Source organism: Nestor notabilis, unplaced genomic scaffold (assembly GCF_000696875.1).
Source record: "Nestor notabilis isolate BGI_N333 unplaced genomic scaffold, ASM69687v1 scaffold29724, whole genome shotgun sequence".
Classification (NCBI taxonomy): domain Eukaryota; kingdom Metazoa; phylum Chordata; class Aves; order Psittaciformes; family Psittacidae; genus Nestor; species Nestor notabilis.
The window spans coordinates 11,103-26,092 of record NW_009925630.1 but is presented as its reverse complement, the minus strand read 5'-3'; the positions used below and the strand labels follow the sequence as shown (position 1 = coordinate 26,092).

Genomic DNA, 14,990 nt, shown 5'->3' with positions numbered 1-14,990 from the left:
GATGAAGAGTGTATGTGTGTGTGTGTAGATGTGTGTTTATACGTATCTGTATACATCAGACCCCGGAAGACCCCACCTCATTTATATTCTATTTTCTAGATTACTGGGAACAAAATGACATCACTTAACCTGGCTACCATCTTTGGCCCTAACTTGTTGCATAAGCAGAAATCTACAGACAAAGAATTCTCAGTTCAGAGCTCTGCTCGAGCTGAAGAGAGTACTGCTATCATAGCTGTCGTACAAAAGATGATTGAAAACTATGAAGCCCTTTTCATGGTAGGTGGATGTTTCTTCACATTACTCATATGCATTTTTAAGTTAAATGAGTAAATACCTGGTTGGTATTAAAGTAGACTAGAAGGAAATAAACTGAGGAAACTGCATTACATTAGGGTCATAGAACTGCAGAATGTTTGTGTTGGAAGGGACCTTAAAGATCATCCAGTTTCAACCCCCCTTCCGTGGGCAGGGGCACCTTCCACTAGACCAGGTGTTCAAAGCCCCATCCAACCTGGCCTTAAACACTGCCAGGGTTGGGGCAGCCACAACTTCTCTGGGAAACTTGTTCCAGTGCCTGAACACCCTCATAGTGAAGAATTTTTTTCCTAAAATAATTAGGAATAATTGGTAGAAATATTATTGGATCAATTATTAATAGTATAAAAGGTAATCTGTTGTGAAGGAGAGTGCTTTGAAGTAAACCATAGTGTTAAAAATGTGTTGCCTGGAATGGTTTCTCTGTGGATAAGAGTATCTTCTTTAGAAGATTTCTGTGTGTGTAAATGACGAGGTCAGCTATTCACTTGTACACTGAACAATGCACCACCATTGCTCATTAGTTTTGAAGACAAGACTGCAAATAAACTTTTCACCTCTTGGTTTTAGAAGTCAGAGAGACAGGTTTTCTTCAGGGAATAAGAGATCCTTGGTTAAGGAACAGCCTTCCCATACTGAAGACTTTCATTTGGGTTGATGGGGAGGAAGGACAAAGCTTTCTCATTTGTCAGTTGGATAAGGGGAGTAAAACATGCATCTGGGTTGTTCCTCAGTTCCTTTCTGTTCTCTTGCCGAAGTGAGGAAGTTCATAAAAAGGATGATGAATTTGGACTTGCACATGTTGTTTGCTTAAGATGTGGCTTAGTTAAATCACATTCCTTGTGCCTAGAAGTTACCTGAACAGTTCATTCTGTGGCTTTACTTTTTTCTCTTTTTGTCTACAGAATTATAGTTCAGGTCAGTATGACTCATGCCTGAGAGAGCCCTGCCCTAAGGTAGCTGAGGCCAGTCAGACCTAGTGATAGGCACGATCCTGTCTTCATTTTAGGAGGCATACATGTCTTAACCAGTAGTCTAGAAAAGGTGAAAATAGCTTTGGTTGTTGTGTCTTGAAACTAAGCAGCACTGTACGATGCAATGGGGAGATCAGTTTCCAGAGCAAGAGGAAGAATACTGTGGAACTTCTTTAGTGCTCCAGCAAAGCTGGGTGCTGGATACTTTGATGGGAGAAGGTGGTCAAGCCTGGACTGTGTGCATGTTAGACCGATAGCCACATAAGACTGTAAAGGGAAGGAGTCTACCAGGTTTCAAGAGGGAGAAGAGCGTGAGAAAGCAGCCACAAGCCCTGCCTATCAGTCTTAGCCTCAAATGAACTTCTTTGTGGTTTTCCCATCTTTTCTATCACACTGTATTGCCTTTCATTGTATCCTTTGCTTTTTTATTCTTATTCCAGTGAGACACTCAGCAGTATTTTTTTTTTAATGCTTTTCACAGTTTGGGGAAACGTCAGGTGCTAATTTTCCTTCCACAGAAGGAAAAGAAAGGAACAGAACTGCACTCTTGTGCGAAGGTCTGCTGGCCCAGTGTGTGGATGACACTAGCAAGTTAAAAATAATACTGATATTTTCTTATGGTTGTTTCTCTTCAAGAACATTTTACAGCACAACCACATCTCAGCACATAGACACACATTCTGACTTTCAGTATGGAAAAGGTGGGGCTTAGGGTTAGTCTAACCTATATATGGTCTCTTAACTGTGAAAGATTTTTTCCTTTATTCCTTTATCTCTTCAGTGCTTGCGTTTTCATTGGAAAGTTAAACAAAGCGTAGGCGGAAAAAAAAAGGAAAGTTTTTTTGGTTTTCAGAGTAGCTTTTTAGATTGTGGAGGAAGATTAGAATCAGATTTCAAAATCAGAGGCTAGCTGGATGTGAGAGAAGGACAAACCAACCTATCACAGACACTCTTCTGAAAGCTGAAATACATACATGTGAAATGTACACCAGTTGAGGGTCTCTGGGTATTTTCCCTCTTCCCATTGCCATAGTTTAACAAACAACATGGCAACTTCTGCCTTTTTTCTGGAGTAGTGTGTAAACTCACATACAATACTTGATCTGTAGTATTGTGTCAAATTGCTCATAGTTCATGTTTTATAAAGCTTCTACCAGGGTTTTCTTTCATCTTTTTCATGTTTTCTTTGGCAGCACAGAGAGACTCTTCATATTCTGAAGACAATTAGCCCAGTGCATCATTTGGTAATAGATGCATCAAAAGGAAAAGACCTGTACATGTAATTGTAGTAAAACTGATCATTTGGAATCAGGCAGCAGCAATTCGTTTTCCAAACCCATAGGAGTGGGGCCAAACCAGAACTGCTCTTTGTACTTGACATTTATGCTACTTGCAAAAGGAAAACATCTGGACTCAAGCATTCAGCTGTAGCTGTAACGTAGTGTATTGCTGCTAAGGTGGTTTTGTGTTTGGGTTTTGTTATTTTTTTCCCCTGTTACTTTTGTGTACGGGGAGGTTATAAAACTGATTGGCTTCAGCACTGAAACTAGAACAATATTTCTGAAATAAAACCTAGGAGACCAGGATGTTTTGTGGCTCCCAGACCACAATATCACAATGATTCTGACGCATTGATGGGTTAGGAAGGTTCTGTTTGTCAGGACAACCTGGGACTGGTTTTTTTTTTAAGCAACTATTATTGACATCAATAATATGCAAACATGTGGATTTCATATAGAAGATGGATTCTGACCTTGCTTCATTGAGGTTAAGGCCTTTTCATATCCAATTCTTGCCTATTTCAGCGAGTCTTAGGGATACATGAAAACATTTTACGGGAATGTACAAAGGACTGTGTTCTTTGCCAGTCTCTGAACTATGCCCAGTAGCTGAATGTGGGGAGGCACAATTCAACCCCACTTTGTCTCTTTGCCGTTGAAACCACCAGTACAAATCAAGTTTAAGCATCATAGATTAATATAGATTATTCTCTCAGATGAAAGTCCTGTATCTCAATAGAACTGTTAGGTTTGGGTTTTGCAAATGCTTTCAGTTGGAACTGAACTCTCTGCTGGAACTTTTTCAGATTCTTTTTTATGTAATAAAAGACTGATTTTTTTTTTTTTTTTTTTTTTAAATAATGGAAAATATAGTTTTATTTTTCTGACAAAGTCTTCTCAGTAGATTCTTACAAGTTCATCAACTTAATATAAAGCTGTATAGACATACAGAAAGACATGGGTTCTGCTTTACCCTGTCCCCAGGACATACCCTCAAAGTTTATCTGGAGTTTATGGTACTGTACAGAAGGACTGTCTAAACAGAGATGTTGCAGCACACCAGGTTTCCAAATACATACTCCTATGAAAAGATAATTTATTTAAACACTGGTATATCAATGACCATCAATAAGATATTTTTTCAGCTCAGAGGCTAAATACAATTTTCAAAAAAGGAATATGTGGTCACATGAGTTTTCCATAGAGATTTTGGATCAATATGAACTAAATGATGCGTATCTTCAGTTATTTTCAAATTATTTCCGTTTTTAAAGAAATACAGCTTTTCTGTAACTTGACTCCCTAAATTACCTCCCAAACTTGAGGTATTCCCCTGAGGAATCTATTAGTAATTCTATTCCTATTTCCCAGGAAATGTCAGGGAGAACAAATGGCCCATGCAGTGTGACCTGAAGGTCAAGAGATTCAGGCTCTGACAAATTGCATCCAGAAGCATATTGTACAGTTGATGACCCCTTGCTGAGATTGTCTTGCCTCCAGCTCCATCTATCATGAGTGAACCTGGGCTGTTAGTTCAAGTTTCTCAGATGGTTTCATCTGTTTCGTTGCTTTTAAGGTTGAGTTGAATGTTCCATCATGAAGTAGGCAAACTCACTTAAGGATTTATAGGGCTTATGTAAAATGCAGTTGGAAGCACAGAGTTTACTTGGGCAGGTTTTGGAGTTGTGTTCCTGCTACCTGCCCAGGAGATGTTGCTGTATCCTGCAGCAACTTAAGCTATCAAGTGTTTTGAAGGTTCATCTCCATCTAAAGTGCACTAGACAGAGTTTGCAAATCAGAAGGCCAAACTCCAAAGATGAGATGAATTCTATCTGAGCCTGTCTCTACTATCCAAAATCCAGAGTGGGTGGAGATCCAACAGGATCCACTTGTAAACCTGAGTTAAAGACAGATGAACTCTGTAATTACTCAAGTTCTGAATGAGCATAAGCAGGAATTTAAATGCTTTCAGATCCCAGCATTTGGCCATATTGATACCTGATCATTAATTGTTTATAAGGCATCGTTTAGAAAAATGTTAACCTTTGGCAGCTTTACTGAAATGAAGCAATTTAAGAACTTCATAGAATAATTACCATGAAACTTCTATATTAGAAGGATATAAGTCAAATGCCACAGAATATATGAAGAAACATTCTCTTTGCTATGTAATTACGTTTCACGTTATATCAAAATAAGGACAGTTGCTTGGAATAGAAATTTGCAAGTGTTTCCAGATCTTTGAATGGGGATGTGAGATGAGGACCCTAACAGATGTTTTTGAGATTGTGATACATGAGTAATACTACTATTGCTATCAGACATAATACCCAACTGGATACTCAGAGGTTATTCAAGAGTAATCGGCATTCGACGTTGTACACAGTGATCTTTAGTTCTACTTCACCTGTTGTAACATGAAATTTCTCATTATAAGTGGAAGTTTCTGAATAGTTATTTTTTTATACTCTCCATAAATGTACTTGTACTTGGTCTTTTAGATTAAGCATTGTATCAAAATTAATGTATGTGAAAGGTTATTAATCTCTAACTATTTTCTGTTGTCTTCATAGGTTTCCCCTGACCTGCAGAATGAAGTGCTTATTAGCCTATTAGAGACTGATCCAGATGTTGTGGACTATTTGTTAAGGAGGAAAGCTTCCCAGTCATCGTGAGTAATCTGTTTTTTCCCTGTTTCTGCTGGGAATTTCTATCTCCCACTGGAAGTGTTCAAAAGGTTCTAGTTTTCCACAGCTCTTCTGCACTGTCTACAGTGGAGTAGAAATATCCTCCACATTACACAGACTCTGCCAAAGAAATTATGACTCTTGTACAGTGTTTTCTAAAGACAAATCATTTCCCGATTCAGAGGAAAGATTGCATTCTGCTGCAGAGAACAGAATGACATGTACATAAAAATATTCAGTGAATTATTATCTGCAGGATGTATTCTAGTGATCTGCTGGTTCGTGTCTTGGATTTGTTGTAGTCTTCAGTAACAGAAGGCATGTATTACACTATCCTTGAAACACACTCTAGAGTGCCTTAACACAATCACAGCTAGCCCTTTGACCAGTTCTTTGTTCTTTTCCTGTTGTGTACACGTAGGACATTGTAAACAAGTCAGCTACCACAACGCAGAATTATAGAGACTCTCTGGATATTATTTAATTGTATGCTTTGTGAAAGATCTGAAGAGAAAAAAAATCACACTGGTCACTGTTTCAATTATGATACATAACATAGTCCAACTTTGTGTATGATGTATATATGCCTACACCCGTGTGCCTTAACACTGTGAGTTTGTACATTAGGATTAGCAGGATTCCTGGCTTTCTTATGGGACACACAGTCATTGCCTTTATTCTAGTGAATCCCAATGTCAGATCCCAAACCCACAAAATTTGACAAGCTTGCTTTAAGTAATTTGTAAGAGGTTTCCTAGACTCTAAACTCTCTGGGACAGATTGGACTTTATCTTCCTGTGTGTGTGGAAATTGCCTAGTGCATTCGGAACATAATTAAAATTAAATCTGTACAGTTGGTTAGCTATGATTTTTTATTTTTTTTTTCCTTTCCCCATCAACCTTCTATAGTTGGAGGTAGTGTAATAGTGTGCCTGGCTTTAAAGGAAGAGGTATAAAAGAAGTAGTGTAATTAACACATGGAGGAAAAAGCTTTCTTCGATTATAAAATTTCAAAACAAAAATATGTGCAGAATATATGTTGTGTTGTAAATGATTTTATTAGTTTGACTTAACTACATGAGCTCATAGCATGCAGTAGCAAATTACCACAAATCATCTGATTTGTGGTGATTGTCTCTGTGTGTTTTCTTAGTATAACACAGACATGAAACAACTTCAGTTAGTTTATGTCTGACTGACAAGTAACCATGTGTATGCTTAGATCACAACAAACGCGGGATAATTAGAGGTACATTAGCTGCCTTTTACACTTGTTTCACATTTGCCATTAGCCAAGACCACACTTAGGAGAGAAACTGCAAATCACATGGCATACGGTAAAGTCTGTAGAGACTTCTTTCTTTAAGCCCTCAGTTTGGAATGATCATATTATTTCTAACTGAAGCTAATAAAAGCTGTCATACTGGATTTCAGTGTCTATATAATGTAAAGACATAAAATTGTATCTCACGTGTGGCTACACATATCAATTGAGCATAAATTTGTCACAGATTGTTGTGGATGTAACAGATTATTGTTAGATCCTGTTTCCTTTAAGTTAATTGACCTTTCCTTGGGCTTCCTTACTTTTAAGCCAGCATGCACACCTACAGGAGAAAATGGATCTTTTGTGCAAAGCTGGTTGCAACTGACAAAAAGGGTTATGTAAGAAAAGGTTACAAAACCAAATAGGAAACGTATCGCTACTCTAGTACCAATTTATTGTATTTTCAGTAATGGGCAGATGAAGTACCACTGAGATAGGAAAACCTTACTATCTGTCATTTTTCTTCTACTCTACTGTCATGTAAGTGATTTATTCTTAATGTTAATGAGATATTTTTTCACTGTGATTGCAACTTCTTGGTTAAGATATTCCAGGCAATTCGAGGGAATGTTGCTTCGTGTTATCGCTAGGAGTGTGATGCTCTTAAGAGATGTATCTATTTCAGAAGATAATCTCAATTTTGAGGCTACATATTTGTTGGTTATTTTTCCTGTAAGAAATGTGAGGCTGCAGACAACAAGGAGATGTTTGTCTTGATTTGATAAAAATGAGCTTTCAAAATACATCCTTACTACTCTTGGAAATTTCACGGTCAAGTGCTCAAGATCCAAATTCGGATCTGTGAAACAGAAAACTATATATTCTTGAGACAATCTTCATCGGAAAAGCTAGTTGTATAGCGTAGAGTATGGAATCAGCTTCAAGACTGAAGGTCTTGCTTCTGCAATTGCCCTCACATTTCTGCTTTTGATGTCATTACAAATGCTTTCTTCGCTCTGATCTAACAGAGAAAACACAATCTCTTTTCCTTCCCAGAGGGGAGGACAAGTCAGATGTTTCTGATCTTTCAGTTCTCTTAAGAGCTGAGCATCATGAATGGTGTGTAAGGGAGTTTATAGAAGTTGTTCATGGTAAAGCACTGATTACTGTTGGCAGCAATTATGAAGTGTGCTTTTCTGGATGACTTTCAAACTTTTTTGTATGTTGGCTAGATGACAGTGGAATTTGGGTTTTCCAGCTGTAAGATGAAGCATCTTTAACAGAAAAATAAAATTGTTTCTTATGGTTATATCATGGGTTAGTAGTCCTTTTAGAGTAAATGAGTTTCAAAGTTACAGAATTTTTTAATGTTTTTGGATGGTAATGATGGGGTTTATTCCATGGTAACCTCTGGTGCGAAGGTGAAGCCATACAATAGGCCATCCAGTATGCATAAATGCAGTTTTCAAAGCTGCAGAGGCTTCCTGAATCATGGAGTCCTCTACCCTATTACAGTAGCAACCATATCGTAATCCTGTATAATCTGTTTTGTTGGTGGCACCCGCATTACTCAAATACGTGTGGAAATTACTACTGCATGCTGCCAAGCCGTCGCACTCTGTATGATTTGCCTTTTGTAAGACATAATTGTTTTCCCACTCAGAGGCATAAATGTATAACAGAAAAGGATTTCTGCCAAAAACAGAAAGGGATTTCCTATTTTGATGGCTTTGATAAAGAAAAGTAGGACTATCCCCAGTAGAAGTAATTATTATTCTTAACATTTTTCCAGTTCACCCATGCAAGTAGACTCTGGTGGATAACCATCAGTTCAGAAGGATGCCAGTTAAAAGGAAATCCCAAGACTCCTTTGCAGCATAGTCGATTTTTGTTTTGGAATCCAAAAATGTATTTTTGAACATGTAGCATAGGTTCATTCTGCAGTTTCCAGATCTTTCCTTTTGTACATAACCACTTTTTAAATCTTTTCCTTAACATAGTTCATAATCACTAGAAAATACTTTACTTGCATTCTCATTTCTCACATTTGATAGTACATAATCTTCTATTATTCTTTGTGGAAACTATGATCTACCCTTATTCACAGACTGCATATAGGCAAGTGCGTATCTTGCACAATATTTACATTTGCCTCCCAATTAAATTTTTCCTCAGTGTGTGGGTAGAGAATTTCACAGATATCCTGTGGACAATGAATTTTAGTAAATATCTGTCTGCTACTGAATTCAAACCATAAAGCAAACAGATACAAAAGTTTTGTTTTGAGGAATATGTATGAATTTATTCTTTATTTGGAAAGAAGCAAGCCAAATTCTTTTGCAACTTGTGTTTTATTTTATTCATAAAAAGCACGGTAAAGCTGCAAATGTATGAGATAAGTTTCCAGATGTATTCAGTCCATTTTGGTGATCTCTTGTAGTAAGATTGACAGAATCCACAGGCATTTTCTTTGCTTTTTAAAACTATTTTTTCTAAATAAAATTGAAAATGTTATATATAAATTGCATCACCTTACTAGCAGAAACTGTAAACGAGTTTAGAAACTTGAACATTTGGATCTTTCCAAAGACTTGACAGTTTCCGTTCACGTAAATTTTTATCAGAAGCTCTGTCTTGAGAAGAGATAGACTATAAGAGATCATTCAAGGTAAGATATGAAATCAATGTTTCACAAAGCTCAAGTTTATGTTCCCATATTCTTTCATTTCCATCTCCCTTTCCCCTATTCCTTGTGTTACCTTGCCATGGCTAAGTGGTAGTATATCTCTTTGCCCTGTGCAACATAGTTAGGTTTTGATCCTACAAAGGCTTATGTGCAATAAGCTTTATTGGTGTCACCATTAGTGCCAAGTGTGTCTGTATGCTAACAGGGTGAGGTTTAGATGAGATTCAGTCTAGAAAGCTGGAGAGAAAGACAGACATTTGAGATAGGAAGCCTACCAACATTTCTCCTTTTCTCAAGTCTTTCTGGTTCTTCTAAAATTCCCATCTCATCTTAGCTCACACTCACTGCACAAGATTTTTTAGAACTAAGGAGGGCAGAAAGGAAGGAGTAAGGGATGAAAAAAAAAAAAGACAAAAAAGATCTGTGATAGAATTGTACATACCTAAAAGACAACAAAATAAGTGTGTGGCTGTTTAGAGATCAGCTTGCATTTGGCTCAGCTTCAGTGAGAAGCTGGTATAGGAAATTACATAATTGAGTCATGATTTACCCTTTCTTTTTCTTTCTTAATGACTCCCCAGCATTCCCATACAAACCACACTGTGAAGCTGGGGATACCGCTACTTTGCCAGATGGCAGCTTTGGTTTTTGAACTGGCCCTCAGTAAGGCTCAGGATCAGTTCAGTAATAGATTTCTTGCTGGGAATTACAAAGGAGTAAACTTAGTTAATTCATTCACAAGAGTTTATGGTTGCTTTTATACTGTGGGGAAGAAAACCACACAGAATGACACAATAATCATGATGTTGAGTGTATATATTCTATGTTTGGAACATGCAATATGTAAATCAGCCAGGAAAAAAAAACAAGAGCTTGAAGGTGGTGCTAAGTTTTATCATTATTTCTGTATTAATATTAGTGTGCTGCAGCTAGCCTGTCTTACCACTGTGTATTTCCTTTATTTTCTTTCTTCAGTTTTATTTCATTTGCCTGGAAAAGCGGGTTATTGTTCCCTAACAACAATGTGCTTTGGCTGCTCACTCAGCTCAAGCTCTCTTTGGATTTGACTCTGAGAAGGGCTGACCATGAGTACACATTTACAAGAATGGCCTCTGTCATATCACGTTCAATGATACATTCAGTGAGGTCATTGAGAGAAGTGTTTAACTCCAGAAGCAAAAGATAAGCATCTAAGAAACAAAGATCACGATGCAGAGGAATGGAACATGAGTAATAGGAATATAAGTCAGGGAGGTCTGACAGGAAAAAAATTGTTTGTTTACAAAGTATTTTTAAGTGTTCTTTGGGAGGTTCAGTGACTCACGGACTTCCTCCTATCTGCATAGTAAACTCTAACAGCTCAGGAAATCTCCCTCAATGTTCCCGATACATTTCAAAAGTGAGAGTTGTCTCAAGCACAGCCTTGATTGTACTTTGGTGGTGGGTGTGTGTGTTTGCCCTTTTTTTTGGTCAAAATTAAATGCAGGCCATGCTATTGGTGATTTAAAGGTGAAAGGGTAAAAAGTTGTAGAAGTTATCAGCAAAGCCAGTTGTTTGTTGTCTCCATCTGGAGTACAATAGATACATCTGCTTGTCCCCCGTTTACCTTCTGATGTCTCCAGAAGAGCATCCTTCTCACAGCCTGAGAGGCGAGCTAAGGTTTTGATATCCCTGACTGTGTAGTACTTCAGAATGGAAGAAGTGATTTTAGTATACTGCTTAGCATCAAACTAATCTTCCCTCTCGTGCCCTCAGATTTACTGTTGTAACAAGCTAAATTGTCAAGGTAACATAAGGAATTGATTCACTAATTTCCTGTGGTGAACTGGACAGTTGTGTGGTTTTGTTCGTTTTTTTTTTTTTTCATGACAACAACATCTTTTGATTTTTTAGTGGCCTCTGCTGGCCACGTCATGGCAAAAGTTTTACTCGTGAAGAATTCACATCTGTAGTGCTTCCAAAGTGTTTTAATTTCAGCAGCTGTGATCATACTCCTGTATTAGATTTTATTTGTCTGATGTCAAACTGCACCTGTAGCTGTGAACATAAGGCATTTTTCATTAACAGTAGTTTGTTTATCAAAATTTCTCAGGAGCCCTGAGATGCTGCGGTCAGAAGGTTCCTACTCCACAGGGGGAAGACATTCTTCCACAGACTCCAACAAAGCTTCAAGTGGAGATGTCTCCCCATACGACAACAACTCCCCAGTACTGTCTGAGCGCTCGCTGATGGCAATGCAAGAAGAAGTTGCCCGCAGCCCAGATAAGCTGTACAAGGTACCTGAACAGTACACGCTGGTTGGACATTTGCAGCCTAAGACAAAGGAGAATTCTTCTGCATCACAGGCTGGAAAAGGTAGAGTACATCCTGCTTGTGTTACTCCTCCTTAGTGACTGATGTGGGTTTCTAAAGTAATTGAAAAGGGTCAATTTTGCATTATCAAATACCAGTATTTGAGGAGCAGTGGTGTAAATAACCTTATGAAAAATGACTGACCAACATCCCTGATTTGTGTTGAGCCTGAAGGGTCTGTGCTCAGTCCTCCTCATTAGCTCATCTGTCGGGGTGCTCTTGGTATGGCATTTCTCAAAACTTGGACCTATTACTTAGGACAATAGAGCTACGTGTCTCTTGCTTTTTAGCCTGTCTGCGACAGCATGACAAAGACTGATTTCTTAGTCCTACTCCATAGGACTGTAATACCCACAAGATTATGGTTCAGACTTTGGAAAAATGTGAGGCTTTAAGATGTCAAGCTACAAATTTTCTCCAGTTGAAAAGAATGACCTCAACACCCTCCCACTGGAGAACACACCTGAGCTGTACAGCTTTACATCTGCTACCAATTACATACCTGGCAGTACTAGTGCAGGGATCCATAATTTCCATAGCTACCTAGGGAGTACACACCTGAATGATTTCTCCTGTAAAGAACTGTGGTTTAAAGTGATAGCTCATCAGCACTTCAAGATGCTTTTAATTTAAAAATATTACAAAACCCCCAACTTCTTGAAATGGATATTTAGTGAGCCGAACTAAAAGAACTTAATGCTTAGGGATGCAGGTAACTGGTGGTATTTTTAAAACCATTTCAACTCAGAGGTACTGGTTAAGCACTTAATTCAGTTTGGGATTAATGGGATATAGACTATTACCTCAATTATATGCCTTATAAATGCCAATAGGCATTTATCTTCTGCATTCAGCATCCAAATCTCTGAATAGGTTTCAAAATTTGGTCAGACTTCTATTATGAACAGGAAATTGTATGAAGTTTTATCATACTAAACCATCCTAAGCCATCTTTTGGACTTTAATATGCATCACAGTGATACTGGACCATGACAAATTAGGAAATTCCTTTACTGCCAGGTTGAATCAGAAAAAGGCATGAAACAGCTATAATCCAGCCCAGGGCTTGATGCATGCTTTTCATTAGATCCCTATTCTGTGACTTCCCTTCTGCGTAAGACCTGCAGCATCGCTTGGGTTGATAGAGCATGCTTATAGTGACCCCTGAGACTACCTAAGGGAGCTTTGCCATTAGGTCAAACTCCAGTTGACCAAATCCTCCTGTTCTTGTGCATACTCTCCTAACTGCCTTCGGTAGTGCAGAGGACGTAAGGGAAATTCCACGTTCCCCGCAGCTCAGGTGTTCCATCCAAAGCTTACCGAATCCATCACAGGATCTGAGCCTGAAACAGCAAGTAACTGTGAACAAATAGGTTTGAGGTGTTTGTGTTAGGTGCTGGTAAGTCAGATGCTAGTATATGTTAACCACTCTGATACCTTACTTAAGGTTTTACCATTCTGTTTGTATGTTTCTAAATAATGGCTTTAAGAGACTCATCATTTTCTTCCTGCTCTTACTGCTATTTAGATGTTTCTGAAGATCATTTTGATATCTGGGGTACCTGGCATTCAACACTGAAAAGTAGCTGCAAAGATTCAGCAATGACAGGTCAGTTATTTCTCAAGTTTTAAGCCCAAATCTAGCAAAGACTGTATCTATCTAAAATGATTTAGATAGACTCTATCTATCTAAAATGTGATTTGAGAAATCACAGTGAAACCAGTAGGAAAACTCACATTGTCCAGAGGTGGACTTTTAAAAGGTAACTAACCCTAAACATTCTCTGATTCTACAGTTATACAAATGTGGCAACATTTCAAACTGTCACAAGATAATTTTAAAAAGTAGCTTTAAAATGACTTCAGAAATAGTTTTATATTTTTCTAGAAGTAGTCATTGGAAGGGGATTTGAGGGTGGCTGCCGCAGTGGCACAAGCACAGGCTGTGAGGTTGGCAGTCCTGGGTGCTGACCCTGCCACTGGCCAACGTGGTCATGGCAAGTCCCTGACTCATTCTGCCTTTGTTTTTCTCCCATCTTCATCTACCTCCCAGAGGAACTGTGAGACTAAAACACACCCCTGCTTTTCAAGCATTTGAAAGACTTTAGGTGCTGCAAGGCTTTATGTCAGAGCAAAGTATTAGTCACTAGGTAATATGTTAGATATAGTTTAGATACCAGGCTGCTGCTCCGTGTCCCCGGGTTTGGCCAGTGGTGAGGCTGATAGACCTTCAGTCACATAACCTAATGATAAAAGTCCCCATCCCTCTTCTACAGTGTGATGCAGCGGAAATGGACTAACTTGTTAAGTGCCACAAAAATGATTACACAGGCTGATGTTGTCTTACTCTGGTCCCCAGGTTCTTATGGGAACATCTACGAAAGCAGCTTGCTGAGACCCGGACAGTGCTCTCTTTCCTATGGGAACCTTGCCATGTGTTCTCCTCGGTGGCAGGGCAGCTCCTCTGAATTGGACACCAGCAGGCAGGTCATGCGAAGGAGCCAGACAACTGCTGCCATCCCTGAGTGTCAGCTCCATCCCACAGTGTCTCGGGTGTGCAGTAACCCACAAATCGAAGTCGGCAGTAGTTCAGACCTGTCACACTCAAAATCAGAGCAGCACTTGACTTTAAGCAGCGTGGAGGACCTCACTGAGCGTGACTCGAATGTGGTTTGTTCACAAAGCACAGCCAAGCCCTCCTACAGAAAAGAGCGGCCACCACCCCCCTACCCAGGCGCAGCAAAACCAAGCTCCGTGTTCTCACAACGGTCAAGTGTTTCTTCAACCCTGCACAATTTGTGGAGACTTCAACGCCAAGAAAAAAGTTCAGGGACAAGAGCAGCTGGAGGACCACCAGCCAAAGCCCCCGACCACGCCACCTCCAGGCACGAGCGGCCGGACCCGCACACCCAAGCAGGTCACATCTATTCCACAGCACCTCACAGTCAGAACAGTAAAAGTGTTTCAGAGGCAGACTGGCATGATTGGCAAAGGGAAAGGTGGCAAATTTGGGAGCTATTATCAGCTGATAACCCTGATGCCCTCCCAGAAACCCTTGTATGATCAGACTTTGCAGAACTGTCCCAGTACCTGTACCCACCCGTCTTATAGGAAAACAACAGTGACGTTGGAAAATGGGGAGGGTTTCCTTGTTTTATACCAACTGAATTGCATATACTTTTTTTAAACTTTGTTCACTTTAATTTCTTAACAGCACTGTCAAGCAGTCCATTTACAAATAGAGTATGTAAGTTCCTGGTTTTCAGCAAGCTTTTGAGATAAAACCATGAAAAGATGAAAATTTTAGTCCAATAACTGTTTGCATCCGCTGTGTATAAGATAAAACCGTCGCTTTGATGTTGCTAAAATGTATTTATATATCTGCAGTTCTGATGATTGTATATTCTGTAATGGGTATTGTATGAT

General features: G+C 39.0%; 1 protein-coding gene across 1 annotated transcript in view; it reads left to right on the top strand.

The window, feature by feature from the left end:
• ARHGAP6 (Rho GTPase activating protein 6) overlaps positions 1–14,627 on the top strand; it is a gene marked incomplete at its 5' end in the record, with an annotated part of 22,711 nt that extends 8,084 nt beyond the window's left edge. The window contains 5 exons of the mRNA XM_010013147.1: positions 100–279; positions 5,146–5,243; positions 11,305–11,567; positions 13,093–13,173; positions 13,924–14,627. Of these exons, the coding sequence (XP_010011449.1) occupies positions 100–279; positions 5,146–5,243; positions 11,305–11,567; positions 13,093–13,173; positions 13,924–14,627 (1,326 nt within the window). The remainder of the gene's footprint in view (positions 1–99; positions 280–5,145; positions 5,244–11,304; positions 11,568–13,092; positions 13,174–13,923) is intronic.
• Between the last annotated feature and the right edge of the window lie 363 nt (positions 14,628–14,990).